The sequence below is a fragment of the Salmo trutta genome, chromosome 12 (assembly GCF_901001165.1).
Source record: "Salmo trutta chromosome 12, fSalTru1.1, whole genome shotgun sequence".
In the NCBI taxonomy this organism is placed as follows: Eukaryota; Metazoa; Chordata; class Actinopteri; order Salmoniformes; family Salmonidae; genus Salmo; species Salmo trutta.
In genome coordinates, this window is record NC_042968.1 from 32,983,103 (window position 1) to 33,008,878 (window position 25,776).

The 25,776-nt window shown below is 45.6% G+C and overlaps 1 protein-coding gene across 3 annotated transcripts in view; it reads right to left on the bottom strand.

Annotated features, from left to right (window-relative positions):
• The window catches only part of LOC115203375 (aggrecan core protein-like), a 35,259-nt gene extending 9,809 nt beyond the window's left edge, over positions 1-25,450 (bottom strand). For 2 of the 3 annotated variants that reach the window (XM_029768021.1, XM_029768020.1), the window contains exons 1-15: positions 25,051-25,449; positions 14,590-14,699; positions 14,262-14,353; positions 12,717-13,008; positions 12,185-12,359; positions 10,888-11,015; positions 10,323-10,616; positions 9,335-9,817; positions 8,799-8,973; positions 8,211-8,338; positions 5,668-5,961; positions 4,793-4,891; positions 2,992-4,614; positions 2,638-2,751; positions 1,163-1,276 (exon numbers count right to left, since the gene is read on the bottom strand). In XM_029768021.1, coding sequence (XP_029623881.1) covers positions 1,163-1,276; positions 2,638-2,751; positions 2,992-4,614; positions 4,793-4,891; positions 5,668-5,961; positions 8,211-8,338; positions 8,799-8,973; positions 9,335-9,817; positions 10,323-10,616; positions 10,888-11,015; positions 12,185-12,359; positions 12,717-13,008; positions 14,262-14,353; positions 14,590-14,692 — 4,114 coding nt within the window. In that variant the 5' untranslated portion in view covers positions 14,693-14,699; positions 25,051-25,449. Of the gene's footprint in view, positions 1-1,162; positions 1,277-2,637; positions 2,752-2,991; positions 4,615-4,792; positions 4,892-5,667; positions 5,962-8,210; positions 8,339-8,798; positions 8,974-9,334; positions 9,818-10,322; positions 10,617-10,887; positions 11,016-12,184; positions 12,360-12,716; positions 13,009-14,261; positions 14,354-14,589; positions 14,700-25,050 lie in introns of all 3 variants that reach the window. The other variant, XM_029768023.1, reaches the window with a different exon arrangement.
• Between the last annotated feature and the right edge of the window lie 326 nt (positions 25,451-25,776).

A 25,776-nucleotide genomic window follows, 5' to 3' on the forward strand; every position in this document is an offset into this window, starting at 1 on the left:
GTGCCACCAGAGATTCTGGGTTCGACCCCAGGCTCTGTCGCGACCGGGAGGCCCATGGGGCTTTGCACATTTGACCCAGCGTCATCCGGGTTAGGGAGGGTTTGGCCGGCAGGGATATCCTTGTCTAATCGCGCACTAGTGACTCCTGTGGCGGGCCGGGCGCAGTGCACCCTGACCAGGTCGCCAGGAGTATGGTGTTTCCTCCGACACATTGGTGCGGCTGGCTTCCGGTTTGGATGTGCATTGTGTCAAGAAGCAGTGCGGCTTGGTTGGGTTGCGTTTCGGAGGACACATGGCTCTCGACCTTCACCTCTCCCGAGTCCGTACCGGAGTTGCAGCGATGAGACAAGACTGTAACTACTACCAATTGGATACCACGAAATTGGGGAGAAAAAAAGGGGTAAAATAAAAAATAAAGGTCAATTTCTACATGTGCATCAACAGTTTCTCTAGTTATGTCATTCACATAACTCAATTAACCCATGTAGTAATCATAGTTGAATTACAGACCGAGGCTCCCCCATTGATTTTGTTAGTTGATTTTTGTTACTCTCACTGAAATATCATATTAAAAATTCTCTCTCTACCCTATGGCAAAATGTGTACAATTGCAGGAAAGTTGCTGTGAAACTGCTCCGCCCCATGGCAAAAGGCGCAGAATTTCAGCAAACTTGCTTTAAAACTACAACATTTTCTATACACCCCATAGCAAAATGTGTAGAATTGCAGGAAATTTTTTTGATCTCCTCTGTCAAGAGGGGGGCCGCTAAAATGTTTTGCTCACAAGGATCTAATGTTAGTTTAGCGTTTTTACCCCTAATGGTAAGGATTTGGCAAAAGGAACGCTGATCCTAGATCTGTGCCTACAATCAACTTATTCTGGGGCGGACAGAAGAATTCACTGCCACACCTGGTCACGTTCAGCATGCACAAAACAGGAGAAAACGTTTTTGAAATAGAGGAAGTATACCCAAACTTGGCCGATGATAACCCTAATTGGGGTTTCCATTTAAAAACGTTTTCGGCCATTTGTCCTCCTGAACGCAGCCCTGCTATGATGCAAGCTGCCAGCGATAACAGTTTCCTTTGCATCCTTATGACTCCTGTTGTTTTTGAGAGGTTGTTGTTTGTTAGTAAACATTAGCTGAAGCCGACCTCGTACCAATCTCGCAGAGGTCCCCTCCGTAGCTGGGCAGGCATAAGCATTTGTAAGAGTCTGCATTTTCCACACAGGTGGCTCCATTGGCACAAGGGTTGGAATGGCACACATCAACCTCTGCAAAAAAGGGGGGGGGGGGCGAGGTGAGACTGGTGCCTCAGAGGGTGAAGGGGTAGTTGCCTTGGCAGGGGGGGAGCTGGGAAACAACATCTTGGAAGTCATAGAATCGGAACACTCTGAGATGCTGCAACATGGTGATTCAGACTCCAGCCTTACTGTCAGGTCATCATTGAAAGGAAGATGAATTATCATCTCAATGATGTTCACTCCTGTCATGTTAACCTTTCTTCAGACCACAACATTTTACTACTTTTTTCATAAATTTTGAACTTCTGATTCATACAGTTTAGAAGACAGATACTTTATCATATACATGTATTGAGATCTGAAGTAACTTTAAGTCTGGATCAGCTACTTGTTGGGTGGCATACCCATAGAAATAGAATGACTAGATGAGAGTCATTCTAATTCTTTGGGAAGTCTTGTGTTCAGATTCATATAGGCAGAAGTTCCAGGTATGTACACAGCATGTACCCAGTATGCACCAGGATGTTGGTAGGTGTACCAGGGGTTAGCAGGCATGCAGTAGGAAAGAGAATAGAACCAGCAGGCAAATCTGTCTGAAATGGCATCATAATGACGTCCAACCAGTTTTGCCAGTTGGGTAAGCTTACTGTAGCCTAGGCAACAGCAGAACAAAAACAACACAGGATGGAGTGACTCATGATAAAGGAGTATGGTGGAGAGATCCTGAGACATCGAGGCAAGGACACGATACACACATACACGCCAAAGACCCCGCGACTGTCTGACAAACACGAATGAGAGACCCAAAACCAGGTTCAGGCAAAACAGGACAAAACATCACACTACAACACAAAGCATACAGTACATCAAGACAGGAAAAAGTGGGAACAAAATGCATTGTTAGTGTTAGTGAATCACATATAAAAATATCAAAAATACAGCCTACAGAATATTGCTAAATGTCTTAATATGTACAGTATCAAATAGTAGCATCGGGACAGAGGATTGCAAAATTCCAGGAACTTTCAATAAATTCCCTGGTTTCCCAGAAATCCTGGTCGGAGGATTCCGGATTTCCTGCTTATACCCTTCTGATTCTGGGAAACCTCCAAACAGGATTTCAGAAAAACCATTCCCTGAATTTCGCAACCCTAATCATGACAGAGCGACCGATGTCCAGGCATACAGTAGAGAGATGAGAAAAGCATCGTTAGAAACTTTCTTTACTAAGGTGTGTTACTTTCCAGTAAAACATTTACAACACTTTTGAGGACGTCAGAATGGATCAGAAAGAGAGATGTGCAGAGAGTTAGGAACGAAGACCTTGCTAGGAACGAAGGAATCTTATGAGAGATAATGAGAGATAATGATACCCCTGCATCAGGACTCACCATACTGGCACCCTTCTCCCACTTTCCCGGGCGGACACTGGCACAGCCCAACACCATCCTCCACTGAGCATGACCCAGCACCACACGGGTTAGGGTCACATGGGTTAGGGATACCTAAGCATGAATACAATTAGGATGAATACAATACAGTGTGTACCTTAGTACCAAAATGGCACCATACTCCCTATTTAGTGAATAGGGTGACATTTCTGATTGGCCCGTTCAATAAAAACACCATGCCACTTTACATCATTTAAATAAGTCTGTTGGCTCTACAGCGTAACAGCCAAACAAACGTTCTTTTAACTGTCCATAGCAATGAACATGGAGTCGACTGAAAGTGTGCTGACCCACCCTCCTCTGAGGATGGCTCCTCCATGACGGCAGGGGTCTGCAGGGAGATGGCTGGGGCAGCCAATCCGGCGGGAGCAAGGTTGGGGGCAAAGGTCACGTAAAACTCACTGGTGGTCTCCCCCAGCTCAGCCCCGCCAGCCATGGCCTCCTCTGGCCCCTTTGTGCCCTCCATAAGCTCCCTATTGCTGGGCGGAGAGGACAGCACCACAGGGAGCAGATCTCCAGAGTGTGCCCCAGATGAGACACCGCTGGCCTGGGTTGGGTGGTCAGCACCACTCCCTGTGTGGGACCCGCTTCCCTGCCCACTGAACTGCACTGGCCCAGCCCCCAGCAGCTCCATGGAAACCGTGGTCGCCTTGGAAACCTCTGTCATGAAGTCATTAGTCAGGAAGGTGACAGCGCTGTCCTCCTCATCGCTGGTGGAGGATCTGAAGATTCCAGACATGTCTCCGGATGGGAAGCCCGACGTTCCGAACCCTGATGTGTATCCACCTCTTCCCGCTCCGGAGCCGTAGTGGAGAGTCCCCGAGGCCTCCTGTTCCCCTGAGGCTGACCCCGTGAGGTCGGAAAAACCTGACCCCAAGAAGGTCACACCCGGGAAGAACCCTGAGCCACTGCTGCCCGAGGCCGAACCGCTGATATCACCACTTCCGGAGCCGTAGTGGAGAGTCCCCGAGGCCTCCTGTTCCCCTGAGGCTAACCCTGTGAGGTCGGAAAAACCTAACCCCAAGAAGGTCACACCCGGGAAGAACCCTGAGCCACTGCTGCCCGAGGCCGAACCGCTGATATCACCACTTCCGGAGCCGTAGTGGAGAGTCCCCGAGGCCTCCTGTTCCCCTGAGGCTAACCCTGTGAGGTCGGTAAACCCTGACCCCAAGAAGGTCACATCCGGGAAGAACCCTGAGCCGCTGCTGCCAGATCCGGAGCCGCTGAATTCCAGGCCCCCTCCACCCAGCTCCTTCTCTTTGTGTGTGTGAGAGGTGGAAACCTCCATCAGTTTCCCATCGATCAGCAGGACCTGAGTGTCTCCGGTTCCCGACTCCTCTCCCGAATGACCACTGGAGCCTCCTGAGGGAAAGAATCCTGAGGGAAATCCGGAAAACTCCTCACTGGAACTAGAGCTGGAGCCGGACGACATTCCAGACAAATCCCCACTTTCCCCAGAGCCGCTGGAGCTGTCAGACGAAGAGCCGCTCTCCTCAGAACTGACACCGGAGCCACTTCCCGAACCTGACAGGAACCCACTGCCACTGAACATTCCCAATCCCATTTCTGAGGGGAAGGTGAGGATCCCAGTGATTCCTTCTCCAGCCTCCTGAGGACCCCCAGAGCCCAAACCAGATAAAAAGCTGCAACTCCCTGAAGAGAAGGTGACCGTTATTCCCGATCCGTCTCCACTCAGCCCCGAGCCGGACGTATCTTCACTACTCAGACCAGATGATCCGCTGGGAATCTCTGCGCTTCCGCTGCCTGAAAGATCACCTGACCCGGACAGATCCCCGGAATGAGGCAGTTCACCAGAGTGATCACCAGAGAGATCAACGGAGGATCCACTCGCCCCAGAGGCCCCGGAACCAGAGCCTGAGGACTCCACAGAGATGGGAGGAGTGATGGAAGGCAGGACTGTGGAGAGAGAGTGAGAGTCAGAGAGAGAAAGAGGGAGAGAGAGACAGAGAGCGAGAGAGAAAGAAAGAAAAGTGATTTACATATTTCAGTAATGTATATACAGTGTATTTATATATTTATAGTGTAGAATTCCATAAAATGCTTATTAAACGCAAGTGAAGACTATGGCTCTTACCAGGCCTCAGCAAATCAGTGATGGATGTGAGGTTAACCAAAGCCTCTTCTATCTCTGTGATGTTCAATCCAGTTTCATTGGCGAGAAGCAAGATGTCCACTACAGGAAACAAAAATATTTGAGTGAGTGAGTGAGTGAGTGAGTGAGTGAATGACTGAGTGGGTGGGTGAGTGAGTGAGTGAGTGATTGAGTGAGTGAGTGAGTGAGTGAGTGAGTGAGTGAATGAGTGAGTGAGTGAGTGAGTGAGTGAGTGAGTGAGTGAATGTGAGTGAGTGAATGAGTGAATGAGTGAATGAGTGAATGAGTGAGAGAAGGTGAGTGAGTGACCATGCAAGCGAACAAGTGAGTGAGATTGAATGATAATGTGAGCGAGTGAAGACTGAGTGAGAAGGTGAGAGGGAGAGTGAGTGAAGGAGTGAGTGAGAGAGTGGGTGAGTGGGTTGGTGGGTGAGTGAGAGAGAGAGTGGGTGAGTTGGTGAGTAGGTGGGTGGGTGGGTGAGTGAGTGGGTGGGTGATTGAGAGAGTGGGTGAGTGATTGAGAGAGTGGGTGAGTGGGTGGGTGAGTGGGTGGGTGAGTGGGTGAGTAGGTGGGTGGGTGGGTGATTGAGAGAGTGGGTGAGTGGGTGAGTAGGTGGGTGGGTGGGTGGGTGAGTGGGTGGGTGGGTGAGTGAGTAGGTGGGTGATTGAGAGGGTGGGTGAGTGAGTGGGTGAGTAGGTGGGTGGGTGATTGAGAGATGACACATTATTCTATTTCATTCCTGTGTCTATCCAAGACCAACGTCCAGTTTTGATTGCGTTTTAGCCTGAATATTTTTTTGATGTTGAAATAAAGTGGAAACAACATGACTTATGATTCAACACATTTCAGTCCAAACCTTTGAAGCAGTAGGCGTCATATCTGGAATACAGGTCTGGGTATCCCGTCTGGTTGTTGTGGGTGTATACTGTGTACACCCCTGCCTTCCCTGCACCACACGCCGCACGGGGGTTGGTGATGGGGTACCGGACACTCCGGTCGATTAGCCAACCTGCGCGGCACTTATCCAAGCCTTGTCTCCAGGCGGTGTAGAGCTGCCCAGTAGAGGCCAGGGTAGCGTTCAGCTCCTGACAGTGAGTCAGAGCACCGTCATAGGTGAAGCCCTCACTGGAGCCAGCATGGAACACATCACCTAGAGAGAAGAGGACAGTCAGGTTAACGGATCAGAGGATGGTGAGAAGAGAAGAGAAGAGAAGATAAGAGGACAGTCAGGTTAAGGGATCAGAAGATGGTGAGAAGAGAAGATAAGAGGACAGTCAGGTTAACGGATCAGAGGATGGTGAGAAGAGAAGATAAGAGGACAGTCAGGTTAACGGATCAGAGGATGGTGAGAAGAGAAAAGAAGATAAGAGGACAGTCAGGTTAACGGATCAGAGGATGGTGAGAAGAGAAGATAAGAGGACAGTCAGGTTAACGGATCAGAGGATGGTGAGAAGAGAAGAGAAGATAAGAGGACAGTCAGGTTAACGGATCAGAGGATGGTGAGAAGAGAAGATAAGAGGACAGTCAGGTTAACGGATCAGAGGATGGTGAGAAGAGAAGATAAGAGGACAGTCAGGTTAACGGATCAGAAGATGGTGAGAAGAGAAGATAAGAGGACAGTCAGGTTAACAGATCAGAGGATGGTGAGAAGAGAAGAGAAGAGAAGATAAGAGGACAGTCAGGTTAACGGATCAGAGGATGGTGAGAAGAGAAGAGAAGATAAGAGGACAGTCAGGTTAAGGGATCAGAAGATGGTGAGAAGAGAAGATAAGAGGACAGTCAGGTTAACGGATCAGAGGATGGTGAGAAGAGAAGATAAGAGGACAGTCAGGTTAACGGATCAGAGGATGGTGAGAAGAGAAAAGAAGATAAGAGGACAGTCAGGTTAACGGATCAGAGGATGGTGAGAAGAGAAGATAAGATAAGAGGACAGTCAGGTTAACGGATCAGGGGATGGTGAGAAGAGAAGAGAAGAGGACAGTCAGGTTAACGGATCAGAGGATGGTGAGAAGAGAAGAGAAGATAAGAGGACAGTCAGGTTAACGGATCAGAGGATGGTGAGAAGAGAAGATAAGAGGACAGTCAGGTTAACGGATCAGAGGATGGTGAGAAGAGAAGATAAGAGGACAGTCAGGTTAACGGATCAGAAGATGGTGAGAAGAGAAGATAAGAGGACAGTCAGGTTAACGGATCAGAGGATGGTGAGAAGAGAAGAGAAGATAAGAGGACAGTCAGGTTAAGGGATCAGAGGATGGTGAGAAGAGAAGAGAAGATAAGAGGACAGTCAGGTTAACGGATCAGAGGATGGTGAGAAGAGAAGAGAAGATAAGAGGACAGTCAGGTTAACGGATCAGAGGATGGTGAGAAGAGAAGATAAGAGGACAGTCAGGTTAACGGATCAGAAGATGGTGAGAAGAGAAGAGAAGATAAGAGGACAGTCAGGTTAACGGATCAGAGGATGGTGAGAAGAGAAGAGAAGATAAGAGGACAGTCAGGTTAACGGATCAGAAGATGGTGAGAAGAGAAGATAAGAGGACAGTCAGGTTAACGGATCAGAGGATGGTGAGAAGAGAAGATAAGAGCACAGTCAGGTTAAAGGATCAGAGGATGGTGAGAAGAGAAGAGAAGATAAGAGGACAGTCAGTTTAACGGATCAGAGGATGGTGAGAAGAGAAGATAAGAGGACAGTCAGGTTAACGGATCAGAGGATGGTGAGAAGAGAAGAGAAGATAAGAGGACAGTCAGGTTAAGGGATCAGAGGATGGTGAGAAGAGAAGATAAGAGGACAGTCAGGTTAAGGGATCAGAGGATGGTGAGAAGAGAAGAGAAGATAAGAGGACAGTCAGGTTAACGGATCAGAGGATGGTGAGAAGAGAAGAGAAGATAAGAGGACAGTCAGGTTAACGGATCAGAGGATGGTGAGAAGAGAAGATAAGAGGACAGTCAGGTTAAGGGATCAGAGGATGGTGAGAAGAGAAGAGAAGATAAGAGGACAGTCAGGTTAACGGATCAGAGGATGGTGACAAGAGAAGAGAAGAGAGGACAGTCAGGTTAACGGATCAGAGGATGGTGACAAGAGAAGAGAAGAGAGGACAGTCAGGTTAACGGATCAGAGGATGGTGACAAGAGAAGAGAAGAGAGGACATGGACAGTCAGTGCTCAAAACAACTCCCACAGCGATGTGGTCTGTGATAAGCCAAACCTCTTTTTCAATTGCCATTCATTTCCCACATAGTTAAGACAGTGTATATATAATAAACTAGCCTAACCTCTTGACTTATCTGTAAAGACTACTACTGCAATAAACAGACAAGAAATAGACAAGGTATGACAACATATCTAGGTTACAAAGTGATTCAACAGCAATTTGAGTGAACAAAACCGAGTGTGTTTTCTCACCCCTGAGTCTGTCCACATAGCAGTACACATCGTGGTTTTCATCAGCGGGCCTCAGTCCATAGGACCTCACTCCTGGTAGAGTCTCCAGATCCCCAGAGCACTTTTCCAGAGGAGACACGATGGGATACCTGGGCATGAAAACAACCTTTATTCACGGCCACGAATGGGAGTATAATGAAGAAGAAGACGGTTGTACTGATGGTAAGGAACAGTGACAAGGACTTGAAACAAGTACAGTATCTCTCGGTGTGTGTGTGTGTGTGTGTGTGTGTGTGTGTGTGTGTGTGTGTGTGTGTGTGTGTGTGGGTGCGTGTGTGTGTGAAAGAGAGTTTCTGTGTGTGTGTGTGTGTGTGTGTGTGTGTGTGTGTGTGTGTGTGTGTGCGTGCGTGTGTGAAAGAGAGTTTCTGTGTGTGTGTGTGTGTGTGTGCGCGTGCGTGTGTGTGAAAGAGAGTTTCTGTGTGTGTGTGCGTGTGTGTGTGTGTGTGTGTGTGTGTGTATATACATGTATTAATCTGTCTGTAGTTGTGTCTTTAAATATGTTTGTGTGCCCATGTATACAGACAAGTGTGTGTGTGTCTTCCCTCCTACCTGACGGTCTGATCCAGAAGCCAGCCTGCATCACACTGGTGGTAGCCGGCCTCGTAGGCAGCCTGGAGCTGCTCTGGGGTGGCGATGGAGGCTCCAACACTCTGACAGGCCAGCTGGGCCTCCACGAAGGTGAAGGCGTAGCGGCTAGGTCCAGCACGGTAGTGGAACACCACACCTACAGATGGAGGGGTAATGATGCTGATATAATGTGGTTGATCTCATGCACCAAACACATTAATCACTAAACTGTGTTTTTATTCACAGTTTGTAATCATTCAGATTTTTTTAACAATTATTTGGTGTCTTTTTCAGAGTGTGCTGTAAAACCGACATTGTCAACCAATAAAGCTGGCAAGTCTCCTCAGCAATGACTGCAATTCTTCTCTTTCCATTTCAACACGCAAACTCTCAGTAGTATTGAAAGTAGGGCTTGTACACTCAGTTGTTCCAGAAATGACTTTTCCAACACAGCGTCCCATGAAAAGTGACTATGTATACTATTTACAGTGAAACCCAGCAGATATCCAGTCACTGACCTGTAGTAGAAAATAAATATTCTGATGCGCTCACTTCGCTGATCTCACTCCCCACATCCGGCCTGGCCGTTGCTCTCCCCACCACATCCACAACCAACTCTGACACACTGGGCAGCTGTGGGAGTGGAAGCTCGGTGACACTGGGCGGCTGTGGGAGTGGAAGCTCGGTGACACTGGGCGGCTGTGGGAGTGGAAGCTCGGTGACACTGGGCGGCTGTGGCAGGGGCAGCTCGGTGACACTGGGCGGCTGTGGGAGTGGAAGCTCGGTGACACTGGGCGGCTGTGGCAGAGGCAGCTCAGTGCCGAAGGTGAAGTCCACACTAGTGGGTTTCTGGGTGGCCAGGTCCTCGCCCAGCGCCTCGCTCTCTGTGGTCATCTTCCCGAAGAACATCTCGGGAGGACCCTGGGTCACCGTGGCAACGCTCAGCACGCTGCTGCCCGCCTCGGTGGACACCGCCATGCCTGAGCCCTCCTCGTCCGTTTCTAGAGGAGACCGAAGAAAGGGTTCATGCTCGTGATCGCTAAACTGTTGGGAACGGTTTCCAAACGGAAACATGTGGTGAGAATGGTTGTTTACTGTTTCACTTAACACTGTTGTGATCCTGAACAAATTCAGCCATTTGACAAATTTGAAATAATAAAACGCTTAAAAATATGACACAAATATGACACTAAAACACACACACTTAGAAATATGACACTAAAATGCACACACTTAGAAATATGACACTAAAATGCACACACACACACACACTTAGAAATATAACACAAAAACGCACACACACACACACGCTTACAAATATGACACTAAAACGCTTACCAATATGAAACATTAAAATAATCTTGTGTCGGTAGGTTCATTCCAATGACAAAACATTCCAGTCTATGGTTGATTCACAGTGTAACCTAGCCTGGCTATATAGCCAACTCCTATAGGAGTTGCCAAGACGACACAAACAGATCTGGGACCAGGCTAAATGCAACCTACCTGTGTAGCAGTAGGCATCATAGCGGGATTCGGGGAGGGGGTACCCCGTCTGGTTGACGTGGAGGTACACGGTTCGTACCCCCAGCAGACCCCCTCCGCACTGCGGCCTCCGGACGTTGATGGGGTAGCGGACGCTCCTGTCTCCCAGCCAGCCTGCATTGCACACATCCAGACCAGCCTGCCAGGCCAGGTACAGCTGTCCTGTGGTGGCCAACAGGGCCCCCTGCTTACTACACTGTTCCTCAGCCTCAGAGTAGGTGAACTTAGCCACAGAGCCAGAGTAGAACACACTGCCTGGGAGAGGAGACAACAGGGGAGGATGGACGTGAGATAGTGACATGTTCAGTGTAACTTGAGGTTGATAGTTGTGAAGTTAAGAATATTTAAGTCAATGTAACTCATTTATTTCATTGAGGCAATGCACATTAATCACAATTAAAAAGTTTTCACATCAGAAAGAAAAAGGCGTCTGTGAAAACGTACTGTATTCTCCAAAGTGAACATGTCCCGATCTCATCCTGTCACTCACTTATGAAAAAAAGATCAAGGATGTCTCCTTGGTTACCTGTCATCTTCTCGGCAAAACAGTACACGTCGTAAGTCTCGTTGACATCTCTCACTCCGTAGGTTCGCACCCCGGGGAACTCGTCTTTGTCGCCATAGCAATTCTCACGTGGATCATGGATTGGGTACCTTCCACAGAAAACAGAGATGAGTGTAAAATTCATACCAGTGCAGAGTGATAGGCCTACCTTGCAGAGAGATCATTTAAAGTGGTATCCTGTGGGATCTGATGTATATCTCGTATATGTGTTGACCCAAATAAATTCAATTCAATTCAGTGTGTTGGTTTAATACAGTTAAACACCTCCATTACAACATCAACATTCAGAGTGAATCAGTTGAGGCAGAGACGTGTTAGTTTATTGATTCAATTGGAGCCTTTGTCTTCCTTCCTGGGTCACATATTATTTCAAACATATTATTTTTATGGTTAAAAAGCTTTAAAAAGCTTCTTAGTCCAATACTAGGCTTAATCTGTGACCGGGAAACCGGTCCACAATGTTTCTTCTAAACCTTGTAGTATTTCTGAGAAATAAATGGAATGAGGGCTTTCATTCTGAGGTGTTGAAAAAAACATACAGGTGAGATCAGAGAAAGGTAAACACAATCCTCTAGATTTTTGCCAGGGATGGAAGGAGGGATGGATGGAGGACAAGAGAGGCCGTGTGTCGAGAGGAAGTGACATGTTCAGAGGCTCAGCTGTCAAACAGTCAACAGGAAGTTCGGCATGGCAGACGTCTATGTTTAGATGGAGGATCAAACCAAATACTGACGTGAAAATGGAAACATTACATAAATGGACAATGTTGAAATACAAACCGACAAGTATATCTCTATTTATAATTCCTATATAAAGTAAATGATCTCTAGACCTCATGATGCTTAGAGAACTGTATGCACAGTCATTATAAACTATGTGTAATAAAATCTTTTAACTTATGTTCAAACATTGGATAGATTGCAGATCTGGGTTCAAAATTCTAAGTATTTGGTCATTTTTTTAGATCATTGTTTTCTTTCAAAGCATTTGATTGAGCCTAGTTGGAGTGCCAGATAGGCGGAACTTGCACTTTTGGGATTATTCCATTGGCTCCATTGTGTCAGGCAAGCTCACTCAAGCTCACTTAGTGTCTGTTTCTTTAAAATATTATTTGAAGACAAGTCTTATAGACTCCCTCCTTCACTTTGTTCTGAAATCAGCTCAGTTATTTCCAGTCACTTCACTGCTTTTGGCACTGATTTGAAAACAGCAACTGATTTCAGATCAGTGCAGATGAAGGAGAGGGATATAGGCTGACCTGACAGTCTGGTCAGAGAGCCAGCCGGCGTCACACTGGTGGAAGCCGTCATCATACGCGGCCTGGAGCTGCTCTGGGGTCGCGATCACAGCACTGTTCTGGATACAGGCTGCCTTGGCCTTCTCAAAGGTCAGAGTGTAGCGTGTCGTGATGGCCCGGTAGTGAAACACAATACCTGGAGAGAGACAAGAGTGTAACAGCGACAGAGCAGCCAATAATGCCTCCATAAAATAATTAGATCACTGTCTATCTGTGTGGCTTAAAGATACATGATTTATTTTGCTTCAAAGTTGTCTGTATGGTTCATATACAGTACATACAGCAAATTATAGAATATAAAAAAATAATTACTCATGAAACCATACAAATCCTTAGTTTTAATATCATTTTTAATGTCCTAAAATCAAAAGATAGAAACACACGTGTGTACAGGGGTAGCTTTAAGCACCAACTTTGTTTACAAAGAGAGCAATATCAAAATATGAATTCCTTGGCAGCAAGCCGTCACACTCCCACTACCCTCTGTCCCTACCTTGAACCAGGACGTCCACAGTGTCATGGTTGTCCTCGATGCCGTGCTGGACCTCACATCGGTAGGTGCCGGTGTCGTTGGACCTCAACTCTGTGATCTTGATGCTGGCGTCAGTGGGGGTCTGGGGGTAGCCCACCATGTGGACCCGGTCCAGATAGTCCTCCTCCACCTTGACCTCTCCGTCCATGGCCACCAGGATGACAGAGACACGCTCCTTGGTGATGCGGCTCCATTTGATGCGGTGGGACAGGGGGGCAATGGTGGGGGCGCCGGGATCGTGGACGGTGTGGTCCTGGAAGTAGGGTTAAAGTTCAAGTTTATTAGAAAAACATAATTACATTACAATATAATATTAAATACTATTTTTATGTTGATGACCACTCTGAAATAAAACACATCAAGTCACATAATGGTGGAACTACAATGGGGTTTCTTATCATGGAACTTCGTATCACTCTAACTCATCATTGGTCAATTGAACTGCAGTCCTGTCTAACTGAGTTTTTTCTCCTCGCCAGGAATCAAATATGTGAAACCAGTTGATACATAAAACAGTATTATGAGAAACATGAAAACAAGTCAAAACAAAGTGGAGGGAGTTAAAACAGTGAAGGGAGTTAAAACAGTGGAGGGAGTTAAAACACTGGAGGGAGTTAAAACAGTGGAGGGAGTTAAAACACTGGAGGGAGTTAAAATAGTGAAGGGAGTTAAAACACTGGAGGGAGTTAAAATAGGGAAGGGAGTTAAAACACTGGAGGGAGTTAAAATAGGGAAGGGAGTTAAAACACTGGAGGGAGTTAAAATAGGGAAGGGAGTTAAAACACTGGAGGGAGTTAAAATAGGGAAGGGAGTTAAAACACTGGAGGGAGTTAAAATAGGGAAGGGAGTTAAAACACTGGAGGGAGTTAAAATAGGGAAGGGAGTTAAAATAGTGAAGGGAGTTAAAACACTGGAGGGAGTTAAAATAGGGAAGGGAGTTAAAACACTGGAGGGAGTTAAAATAGTGAAGGGAGTTAAAACACTGGAGGGAGTTAAAATAGTGAAGGGAGTTAAAACACTGGAGGGAGTTAAAATAGGGAAGGGAGTTAAAACACTGGAGGGAGTTAAAATAGGGAAGGGAGTTAAAACAGTGGAGGGAGTTAAAACAGTGGAGGGAGTTAAAACAGGGAAGGGAGTTAAAACAGTGGAGGGAGTTAAAACAGTGGAGGGAGTTAAAACACTGGAGAGAGTTAAAACAGTGAAGGGAGTTAAAACAGTGGAGAGGGTTAAAACAGTGGAAAGAGTTAAAACAGTGAAGAGAGTTAAAACAGTGGAGAGAGTTAAAACAGTGGAGGGAGTTAAAACAGTGGAGAGAGTTAAAACAGTGGAGAGAGTTAAAACAGTGGAGGGAGTTAAAACAGTGGAGGGAGGGTCCCTGAAACAGGAGGTAGTAATCTTGTTTATTTTAAATAAATAAATAAAAAATAATATGATATGTTTTGCTAAATTCAACATCCTTATTTCTCATAACTGTGTGGTATTGATAGTGGTACCAGGCCGACCCACCTGGAAGTAACAGGATAGTACCAAGGTGCTGCCCAGTAGAGGGCGCTGAGGCAGCTCCAGTGGGACGATCACACTCAGTGTGTCCTCAGGGTCTGGAGGGGAAGAGGGCAGAGAGATGGACACACGCACACGCACGCACGCACGCACGCACGCACGCACGAAACACACACACACACACACACACACATATATATAATCACACAATGATTAACAAACAGACACAGGTAAAGACAGTGACACACGCACACACAAAAAGCCATGAAACCAGACACAGATAAATATGTCATTTCATATGCACTGTATAGTGGGGAGTAATATGTCCACATACCCAGAAAGGAGTGCTCCTCATAGCTGCTGATTTGCTGATAGTTGTTGAATGTTGCCGAGGTGACGGACAGACAAACACAAAGTAATACAATCCACCTGGTCATAGTTTACCTGAAATCAAAAGAAGAAACGCTGACTATGCACCCTAGGTAGTGTCCTGTTACATTGTAGTTTAAGGTTAATGTTATACAAAGACATTGATTGGCCTTAATTCATTCAAATTCATTAAAAGACCTTAAAATCAAAGACAGACCAGTTCTGTCTAAGAATGATGACCATTAAGAATCACTTCCACACAAACCCTCTGTACCTCTCCTGGCCTCTGACTTCAACTAGAATGTCTTGTCAATGTAACTAGAGGCACTCAGGTTCTGGCTGCCTCAGGTTCTGGCCCCAGTCCAGTCCACTGACTGCATCTATAATAGATCATCATAATACAATAGTAATACAGTGCATTCGTAACGTATTCAGACCCCTTCACTTTTTACACATTTTGTTACGTTACAGCCTTATTCTAAAATTGATTAAATCGTATTTTTACGTCATCAATCTCTACACAATGCCCCATAATGACAAAGCAAAAACATGTTTTTTTTGAAATTTTTGCAAATGTATATATTTTTTTACATAAGTATTCAGACCCTTTACTAAGTACTTTGTTGAAGCACCTTTGGCAGCGATTACAGCATCAAGTCTTCTTGGGTATGACGCTACAAGCTTGACACACCTGTATTTGGGGAGTTTCTCCCATTCTTCTCTGCAGATCCTCTAATACTCTGTCAGGTTGGATGGGGAGTGTCGCTGCACAGCTATTTTAAGGTCACTCCAGAGATGTTCCATCGGGTTGAAGTGCGGGTTTTGGCTGGGCCACTCAAGGACATTCATAGACTCTCTGTACTTTGCTCCATTCATATTTCCCTCGATCCTGACTAGTCTCCCAGTCCCTGCCAGTAAAAAACATCCCCACAGCATGATGCTGCCACCCCCATGCTTCACCGTAGGGATGGTGCCAGGTTTCCTCCAGACGTGACGCTTAGCATTCAGGCCAAAGAGTTCAACCTTGGTTTCATCAGACCAGAGAATCTTGTTTCTCATGGTCTGAGAGTTTTTAGGTGCCTTTTGTAAAACTCAAAGTGGACTGTCATGTGCCATTTAATGAGGAGTGGCTTCCGTCTGGCCACTCTACCATAAAGTCCTGATTGGTGGAGAGCTGCAGAGATGGTTGTCCTTCTGGAAGGTTCTCCAATCTCCACAGAGGAACTCTGGAGCTCCATTGGGTTCTTGGTCACATCCCTGACCAATGCACTTCTCCCCCGATTGTTCAGTTTGGCCGGGTGGTCAGCTCTAGGAAGAGTCTTGGTGCTTCCAAACTTCTTCCATTTAGGAATGATGGAGGCCACTGTGTTGTTGGGGACATTCGATGCTGCAGATATTTTTTGGTACCCTTCCCCAGATCTGTGCCTCGACACAATCCTGTCTCGAAGCTCTACAGACAATTCATTCAAACTCATGGCTTGGTTTTGCTCTGACATACACTCTCAACTATGGGACCTTATATAGACAGGTGTGTGCTTTTCCAAATCATGTCCAATCAATTAAATTTACCACAGTTGGACTCCAATCAAGTTGTAGAAACATCTCAAGGATGATACATGGAAACAGGATGCACCTGAGCTCAATTTCAAGTCAAAGGGTCTGAATACTTATGTAAATAAGGTATTTCTGTTTTTTTGCTTTGTCATTATGGGGTATTGTGTGTAGATTGATGAGGATATTTTTTTTAAATCCATTTTAGAATAAGATTGTAACGTAAAATCTTTGGGGAAAAGTCAAGGTGTCTGAACACTTTCCAAATGCACTGTTTATGCCATTTAGCAGACACTTGTATCAAAAGCTACTTACAGTTAGTTATGCGTGCATACATTTTACGTACGGATGGTATCAAATCCACTATCCTAGCGTTGTAAGTGCCATGCTCTACCAACTGAGCTACAGAGGCCCACACATTTGTGAACTAGCTTCCCAACTCCTCCCAAACAAACCCATTACCTCAGAGGTGCCTGTGTGGAAGGCATGTACAGTACAGTCCTGTTTTTTAAAATCCATTTTTAGACCAGTTCAATCTGGGCATTAATGACATCAGAATGAATTAAGCACACTGAAACGCCGTCCTCTACTACTAGCTTCACTGAGATAAACAGTTTCATTATGTCGGTTTTTATCAAAACTACAGAATTAATCAGGATTGAATTGGAAGCACAAAGGGCTATATTGTTAGAGTTAATGCATGGCTATTGTTTAACAACTGTGTACACAAAGTTACAGTGGCCTATTCCTTCCAGCCAACTTCAAACAAGGGCTGGATGGATGAAGCCCCCCTCCCTCCCTGCATGCAGCTCAGTTCCCCCCCATAAATGAACTCTCCCCAGTTTTCATAGAAATAAAATAAGCATATAAATCATCATTGTATGAAATTCAACCAAATGAATATACTGAAAAAAAGCAAAAAGCAAATAGTATTTGTGACAGTATAAAGTCAGAAGGTGAATTGGATAGGCAAAGGCATTGTAACATCAGTACTGATACTGCTACAAGTAAGGGCCTCATAATACCATGATAATATCAACGTCCTGTAATTCTGCATGTAGTTGAAAGAGTTTGATATGTGGTAAGTGTTATATGCGTTAGTGTATTGCCACTCCAAGCTCATGAAATACAGCATTATAAATGTCCCTCCTCATCTCACACAGCCGTCCGTTCTGTTGTTAACGCCTCCACCACACCGACAGCATCATGGTACAAAACAGTACGCAGCAGCATCTGATATGTGTGAAACAGAAGTTCAACATTCAGCATACAGTTTAATGCATACGTTCAATAAATCCAACATCTGCACCACACAGAACACACTGCAACTGCCTCTGCAACGCAATGCTGCAAGGCAAACGCAGCGGTCCACTGGAAATGAATGTACTTCTGGTGTACCAAAACGCAATAACGCTGTCAGTGTGGTGGAGGCGTAAAACACAAACCTCTAAACCGGACGGAGGGGGTGGCCAGGGACGAAAGCAGTCAACAGAAATGCTTAGTAACATCCTCAGATAAATAGACATGTACTCACACTCATACACAACCTCCCTGTTCTCCCACCATTAACAAAGAGCTACTCAGTTATTTCAGAAGTAAATGTTCAGGTTGTGTGTTATTGCATTGGAGCTCGATTCGGTTATTTCTGAGTAACAGCCCCTCCCTCCTCTTTAAGTAAAGACTACAACTTTTCTGAAGAGAGAGAGGGGAGGTGGCTTCTTGCTCAAAACTTCCAATAGCCGACCAGGGTGAATTTCTCAGAGAAGGATCAATGTATTAGCCACGTATAGTAAACTTGAAACAGGCATCTGATTGCAGATCAATGGAGGCTGTTGGAAGGAGGGAGAAATGGGGAGTGGGGAGGACAGGCTCATCATAATGGCTGGAAAGTAATGAATGCAACGGTAGCAAACACATGGACCAATAAAATCTGAGTTTGGTAAACCCAGAGCAGTCAGTTTGGTCTTTCATGATTTGGTCAGTACATAAGTCTGATTAGAATAGCAGTGTGTGTGGGTTTGTGTGTGTGTGTGGGTTTGTGTGTGTGCGTGGTTGCATGTGTGTGTGCATGTGTTTGCGTGTGTGTGTGTGCATGTGTTTGCGTGTGTGTGTGTGTGTGTGTGCGTGCGTGCGTGCGTGTGTGTGTGTGTGCGTGCATATGTGTGTGTGCATGCATGTCTCACCGAGGTTCAGACCCTCACTGATCTAAGTATATAATGAAGTATTTTCAATTTATATTTTTTATTCAGAATATGGTACCTGGCTTAGGACCATTTGGACGAGGTCACTTTTGCTAAATATATTTTATCTCAACAATAGAAACCTGAATATAAAGGTTAAATAACTCAATATAAACCAAATCTAGTGGCAAGCTATGGTGATCTAATCTCTCATGACATCTTTAACAGTAGTTTATTTGGTTCTGGCTGCCGAGATGAATGGTAATGAAATAATCACAGTTGTTCTCTTGATGGGACGTGACCAGTAAATGAGCCATGACAGTAAGTCTTCATCCCAAATGATAACCTATCCCCTTTATAGTGCACTACTTTTGACCAGGTCCCATATGGCTCTTGTCAAAATAAATGTAATATATAGGGAATAGGGTGCCATTTGGGATGCACCCTAAGACTCTAACCTAACACTGGGGTCACTATGAGCACCATGCTATTACCAGACCATGCCGGATGGTTACACCCACTAACACAGCATGTTTCCCACACTTATCCTAACATAAGAAGAAGACAGGATACTGATTCTATCTATAGCGTGTTACAAGCAGGGGGCTGTATTAGATTTGGGACAATAAACTGAAAATGATCAACACCGACCAGACAGATCACTAATCACAGGCATTTTGCTGATATCCTTCATTACCATAAGTAGCCTATACTAGAGAAATGGGACGTTTTAAATGAAATAAGTTTGCTAATATGTGTGATTGTTAATGGGACAATTGATGGATACAACCATTAAACTAGTAGTAAAAATGATGGTGTACATTAATGTTATAAACGTATATTTCTATTTATCGTTATCACATCAATTCAGGCAATTTATCACCATATGGATTGCTGTCCATATCGCCCAGCTCTAGGCTATATTGTCACGCCAGAATAAAGTCATTTTCTGAGCAAAAAGCAAATGCAATTTCCTTACTGTTCATCTTTTCTAAGTACCTAACTGTGTTTACCCCCTTGTGTGAAGATACTCATAACAGCAGGAAGCCATTTCAGATCTTGTGTGAAGATACTCATAACAGCATGAAGCCATTTCAGATCTTGTGTGAAGATAGCCATAACATAACAGCATGAAGCCATTTCAGATCTTGTGTGAAGATAGCCATAACATAACAGCATGAAGCCATTTCAGATCTTGTGTGAAGATATCCATAACATAACAGCATGAAGCCATTTCAGATCTTGTGTGAAGATAGTGATAACATAACAGCATGAAGCCATTTCAGATCTTGTGTGAAGATAGCCATAACATAACAGCATGAAGCCATTTCAGATCTTGTGTGAAGAGAGCCATAACATAACAGCATGAAGCCATTTCATATCTTGTGTGAAGATAGTGATAACATAACAGCATGAAGCCATTTCAGATCTTGTGTGAAGATAGCCATAACATAACAGCATGAAGCCATTTCAGATCTTGTGTGAAGATAGCCATAACATAACAGCATGAAGCCATTTCAGATCTTGTGTGAAGATAGTGATAACATAACAGCATGAAGCCATTTCAGATCTTGTGTGAGCTTACGTTCATGTTATTTCATCCTTGATCTCCAGTTACAACATTGTACATATACATAGTTAATATTGTGCACTAAAATATCCAGTATGACTGTTGGGGAGTCAGCATAGACACAGAATGGAAAGCGTAGACACAGTATACAATTATTCAGTTATTCCCGTATAGTTACATAGGTATAAATCAACGTAAAGCGTCAAGTCAACTGTCACACTGCCTTAAACAACAAACATCAGATCAATAACTCTTCCTTCAACACCCAAGACTGATTAAGTAATAATACATTAGACCTGAGCAGGACAGGAAGAATCCCACTACTGGACCAGTGTCCTGGGATAACCTCTCAGTAGGAAAGGAAGAATCCCAGTACTGGACCAGTGTCCTGGGATAACCTCTCAGTAGGAAAGGAAGAATCCCAGTACTGGACCAGTGTCCTGGGATAACCTCTCAGCAGGACAGGAAGAATCCCAGTACTGGACCAGTGTCCTGGGATAACCTCTCAGCAGGACAGGAAGAATCCCAGTACTGGACCAGTGTCCTGGGATAACCTCTCAGTAGGAAAGGAAGAATCCCAGTACTGGACCACTGTCCTGGGATAACCTCTCAGCAGGACAGGAAGAATCCCAGTACTGGACCAGTGTCCTGGGATAACCTCTCAGCAGGACAGGAAGAATCCCAGTATTGGACCAGTGTCCTGGGATAACCTCTCAGCAGGACAGGAAGAATCCCAGTATTGGACCAGTGTCCTGGGATAACCTCTCAGCAGGACAGGAAGAATCCCAGTATTGGACCAGTGTCCTGGGATAACCTCTCAGCAGGACAGGAAGAATCCCAGTACTGGCCCACTGTCCTGGGATAACCTCTCAGCAGGACAGGAAGAATCCCAGTACTGGCCCACTGTCCTGGGATAACCTCTCAGCAGGACAGGAAGAATCCCAGTACTGGCCCACTGTCCTGGGATAACCTCTCAGCAGGACAGGAAGAATCCCAGTACTGGCCCACTGTCCTGGGATAACCTCTCAGCAGGACAGGAAGAATCCCAGTACTGGCCCAGTGTCCTGGGATAACCTCTCAGCAGGACAGGAAGAATCCCAGTATCGGACCAGTGTCCTGGGATAACCTCTCAGCAGGACAGGAAGAATCCCAGTACTGGACCAGTGTCCTGGGATAACCTCTCAGCAGGACAGGAAGAATCCCAGTACTGGACCAGTGTCCTGGGATAACCTCTCAGCAGGACAGGAAGAATCCCAGTATTGGACCAGTGTCCTGGGATAACCTCTCAGCAGGACAGGAAGAATCCCAGTACTGGACCACTGTCCTGGGATAACCTCTCAGCAGGACAGGAAGAATCCCAGTACTGGCCCACTGTCCTGGGATAACCTCTCAGCAGGACAGGAAGAATCCCAGTACTGGCCCACTGTCCTGGGATAACCTCTCAGCAGGACAGGAAGAATCCCAGTACTGGCCCACTGTCCTGGGATAACCTCTCAGCAGGACAGGAAGAATCCCAGTACTGGCCCACTGTCCTGGGATAACCTCTCAGCAGGACAGGAAGAATCCCAGTATCGGACCAGTGTCCTGGGATAACCTCTCAGCAGGACAGGAAGAATCCCAGTATTGGACCAGTGTCCTGGGATAACCTCTCAGCAGGACAGGAAGAATCCCAGTACTGGCCCAGTGTCCTGGGATAACCTCTCAGCAGGACAGGAAGAATCCCAGTATCGGACCAGTGTCCTGGGATAACCTCTCAGCAGGACAGGAAGAATCCCAGTACTGGACCAGTGTCCTGGGATAACCTCTCAGCAGGACAGGAAGAATCCCAGTACTGGACCAGTGTCCTGGGATAACCTCTCAGCAGGACAGGAAGAATCCCAGTATTGGACCAGTGTCCTGGGATAACCTCTCAGCAGGACAGGAAGAATCCCAGTACTGGACCACTGTCCTGGGATAACCTCTCAGCAGGACAGGAAGAATCCCAGTACTGGCCCACTGTCCTGGGATAACCTCTCAGCAGGACAGGAAGAATCCCAGTACTGGCCCACTGTCCTGGGATAACCTCTCAGCAGGACAGGAAGAATCCCAGTACTGGCCCACTGTCCTGGGATAACCTCTCAGCAGGACAGGAAGAATCCCAGTACTGGCCCACTGTCCTGGGATAACCTCTCAGCAGGACAGGAAGAATCCCAGTATCGGACCAGTGTCCTGGGATAACCTCTCAGCAGGACAGGAAGAATCCCAGTATTGGACCAGTGTCCTGGGATAACCTCTCAGCAGGACAGCCAAGATTTGTCCAGTCAGGTAGAGAGGGATCCCACTCTGGCAGAGCCCATGGATTATGCACGTCCCTGCAAACTCCACTGTGACATGATGATACATGTGGTGCGGAGGAGTTCTAAGAGACACTATGGGACAGTAGTGCAGGAGGCTGATCTAGCGGTATTACTGACACCTCCAAAACACATACGGCCCCTGGAGATGAGGGTTCAATCCAGTAGTCCACCTCAACCTTTCATCCTTCTCAACTATCTCCCTGTCTCAAACCCTGTCTAACACCCCCCCTTAAGTTAGGTAACTACTGTCTCTATTCTGCCTCTATGATCTAATACAGTACGTGCAAAAAGAGGCAAGGTCATCATATAAGCTCCATCATTCTAGAAAAACTTGAGCTGCATAACAATGAAATCATTGTTTAACATATTGCTGGCTTCCTTGAATCAGTGTAGGAGGGTCAATATGAAGAGAATGGCTGTTCTCAATACTGTCAAACCCCATCAACCTTAACAGAATCAGACATCTAAAAACCTACCACTAGCAAAGAGTTAACAACTGGTACGTGTATCGAAAGACATAGCCAACCCTGGAATCAAGGTTCAAAGCTGGCAGCGCCAGGGCTTTTCAGGCGAACATGGACTAAAAACGTCTTGCTTGGAGAAAAAAAGTGACAGTTCATTAGCCGCCAGGTTATTTGAGCGCCGTGCTAACAGCTAACCCCCACAGTGTTTCCATTGAGCTGGTGTGGTACGGTCTATTCCCGGTAAGGCTGGGGCCCATAAGACCCGGTCTGTTCCCCCTGAAGCTGGTATTATAGGAGCTCTGACAACATTCAGCCCAATGTAAACACTTGGAGGCCCTTTCCACTCCACTGAGAGACCAGTGGCAGGGTAACACTGCTCACATTCAGGTAGAGAGGTTAGCTAGCAGTGTAAGACATGATGGCAGCAGTTAGGGTCCATAGCTAATGGATGTGATGGCTACTGCTGACTAACACACTGATTGGATCAGAGCTCTCATAGTGAATATAGGATTTTGAAAGTGAGAGGGACACATCTTTTGCAAATTAGCATCGAACAGAAACCACATTAGAGAGCATTTTGTCAATTAATTTGGCGTTCGTGTCGATGATGACTGCTTGGACATTGACGAGCATTGGCACAGCAGTGTCCATCATTGGTAAAACTCAGTGTTCAAGCTTTGGCATTATGGAGGTAAATCTGCAGGTACCAGGAAGGTTAGCTTATACGCATCCCATTATAGGCTCTTTTGCACTGTTACCTGTTTCACACCATCATGGAGACTTGAACCGTACTGTGCTGGCTCATTTTCACATTGTTCTGCCAAGCACGGTCCCAGCAACTATGATGGATGTTTAACCAGGATAGCACAGTCTGGCTTGGCTCAGCACGGTTCAGCTCAGTAGTGTGGAACGGGAACAAGGCATAGACACTATCAGCATGGTATTATGACAGCATTGAATGACATTAGGGTATAGTTGTATAGTTCAAGGATTCTTTTTATTTTTCTCCTTTTGTGGTGACAAAATTCAGTATGTTCATATCACATATAATACAATTTTCATTCAAACTGTGTCACACAGACACATTTATTGACAAATCGGGTTAGGGTTATCAATACTGTCAGTCCAACACCTTAATCATTATGCCAAGAGGTCTGAACGCCTGGAACAAAGTCATTCAATAGTCATCCAGAAGAGGACTGGACAGTGGACACCCCTCGAAGCCTGGTTCCTCTCTAGGTTTCTTCCTAGGTTACTGCCTTCTAGGGAGTTTTTTCCTAGCCACTGTGCTTCTGCCTCTGCATTACTTGCTTGTTGGGGTTTTAGGCTGGGTGTCTGTAAAGCACTTTGTAATTGTGACAACTGCTGATGTAAAAAGGGATAGGTGTTGTACTAGGTCAATACAGCTTCACTCTTGTAAGTCCCTTGTGTCCATATTGATGGGACATGCTTTGGATGGCTGCACCGAGGTGCCATCCCGCTTCTGACACCAACGTGGTGAATAGCCCTGACTGGGACTCATCTACAGGTCCCTCTGACTGTCAGTCGCAACGCCTTAAAAGTTACACTAAGAGGTCCAAACCTCTTGACGAGGTCACTAGCTTGGCTAACTGTTTGGTGGGGCTGAGGTGAGCGAAGTGGACTGGATTAATTTATCTATCACATTTAGGGGTGGCCAGTAATCTCGAGGTTAGCATGTTGGGCCACTAACCAAAAGGTTGCTGGTTCAAATACCAGAGCTGACAAGGTGAAAAATATATAAATCTGTTGCTGTGCCCTTGAGCAAGGCACTTAGCCTTAATTGCTCCAGGGGTACTGTACAATGGTATGTGACCCCACTCCCTGTGGGGGTGTTGGATATGCAAAAAAAATCACATTTCCATTACACATTTGTGTGTAACAGGATAAATAACACTATTATGTTATAATAGTACTTTCCGCACAATCCCGAAAATCTCCCCCCTGCCAGAAACCTTCAAATTTCCTTAATTTTGTGGCTAGAGTCAAATAGTTTCTGTGGCACACATCAGAGTCAAATACTTTCTATAGAACAAACTTCACGTCAGGATAGGCAACCAAAATGAATAATGACTGTATGTGTGTTATATTAAACATAGAGGAAGAAGTATAGCGGCATCTTTACAGATAGCTAATGTGTAGATTAGTCTAGGTAAGGAGGTTGCATTATCGGAACGCACGACTTGCGCGTCATTTTAGGTAGTGTGAAGATGATGAATTATGTGCGCTCGTGGACAATACACTACGGCACAAAGCTAAAGTTTGCAATTTGATAAGCCCCGAACCAAATAATTACGTTTTGTTCACCTGTAGAAATGCAGACTCTTTGTAGACTCTCTGTAGAAATGCAGAATCCGTCAGCTCAAAGATAAAAACTGCACCTGCAGAAAAGGTAAATTATTCTGGTATTCTTATTTCTTCGAGGGACGTTTATTCTCAGCGAGTTTTCTGTCGTAAATGTTACTTGTCCCGTTGATGGTCGCGTGTACCAGTTTAAAATCCCAGTGACAGCCCACGAGCGGTGGAGGACGACGGTCCGCGCGAGTGTCAAGAGCGAAAAGAATCCACTTTCACACGGGGAGCAGGTTTAGCTGTAACAAACCTGGAAGGGGGGGTGATGTAGTGAGTGAAGGGGAGGATGGAGAAAACATATTCAAACTTGCTACCTCATGACACCAAACTCTTGTGCCCAGTGAAATTAGGTAACGTTTCACGTTTACACATCAAAGCACAGCCTGCCTGCGGTGGTGGGAGCTCAAACCAATATGGCAGACACAAGTCAAATGATCCAGATAAGTGACATAAGTTACATTTCTGTGATTTATTCATACAGACCTAGTGATATTTCCATAGCATTTGTTTTGGCCATAGCATTTCACATTTCAAAGACTTGAAGGTATCAACTTCAGAGGCAATTCAGAGGCAACCACCTGAATTAGCCTAGTTTAGAGCGACCAACCCACTGATGATATTTTGGTCAACTGAGTCCTTATGATGGGGAATTGTCACTATAATAGGCTTATTCATATTTGT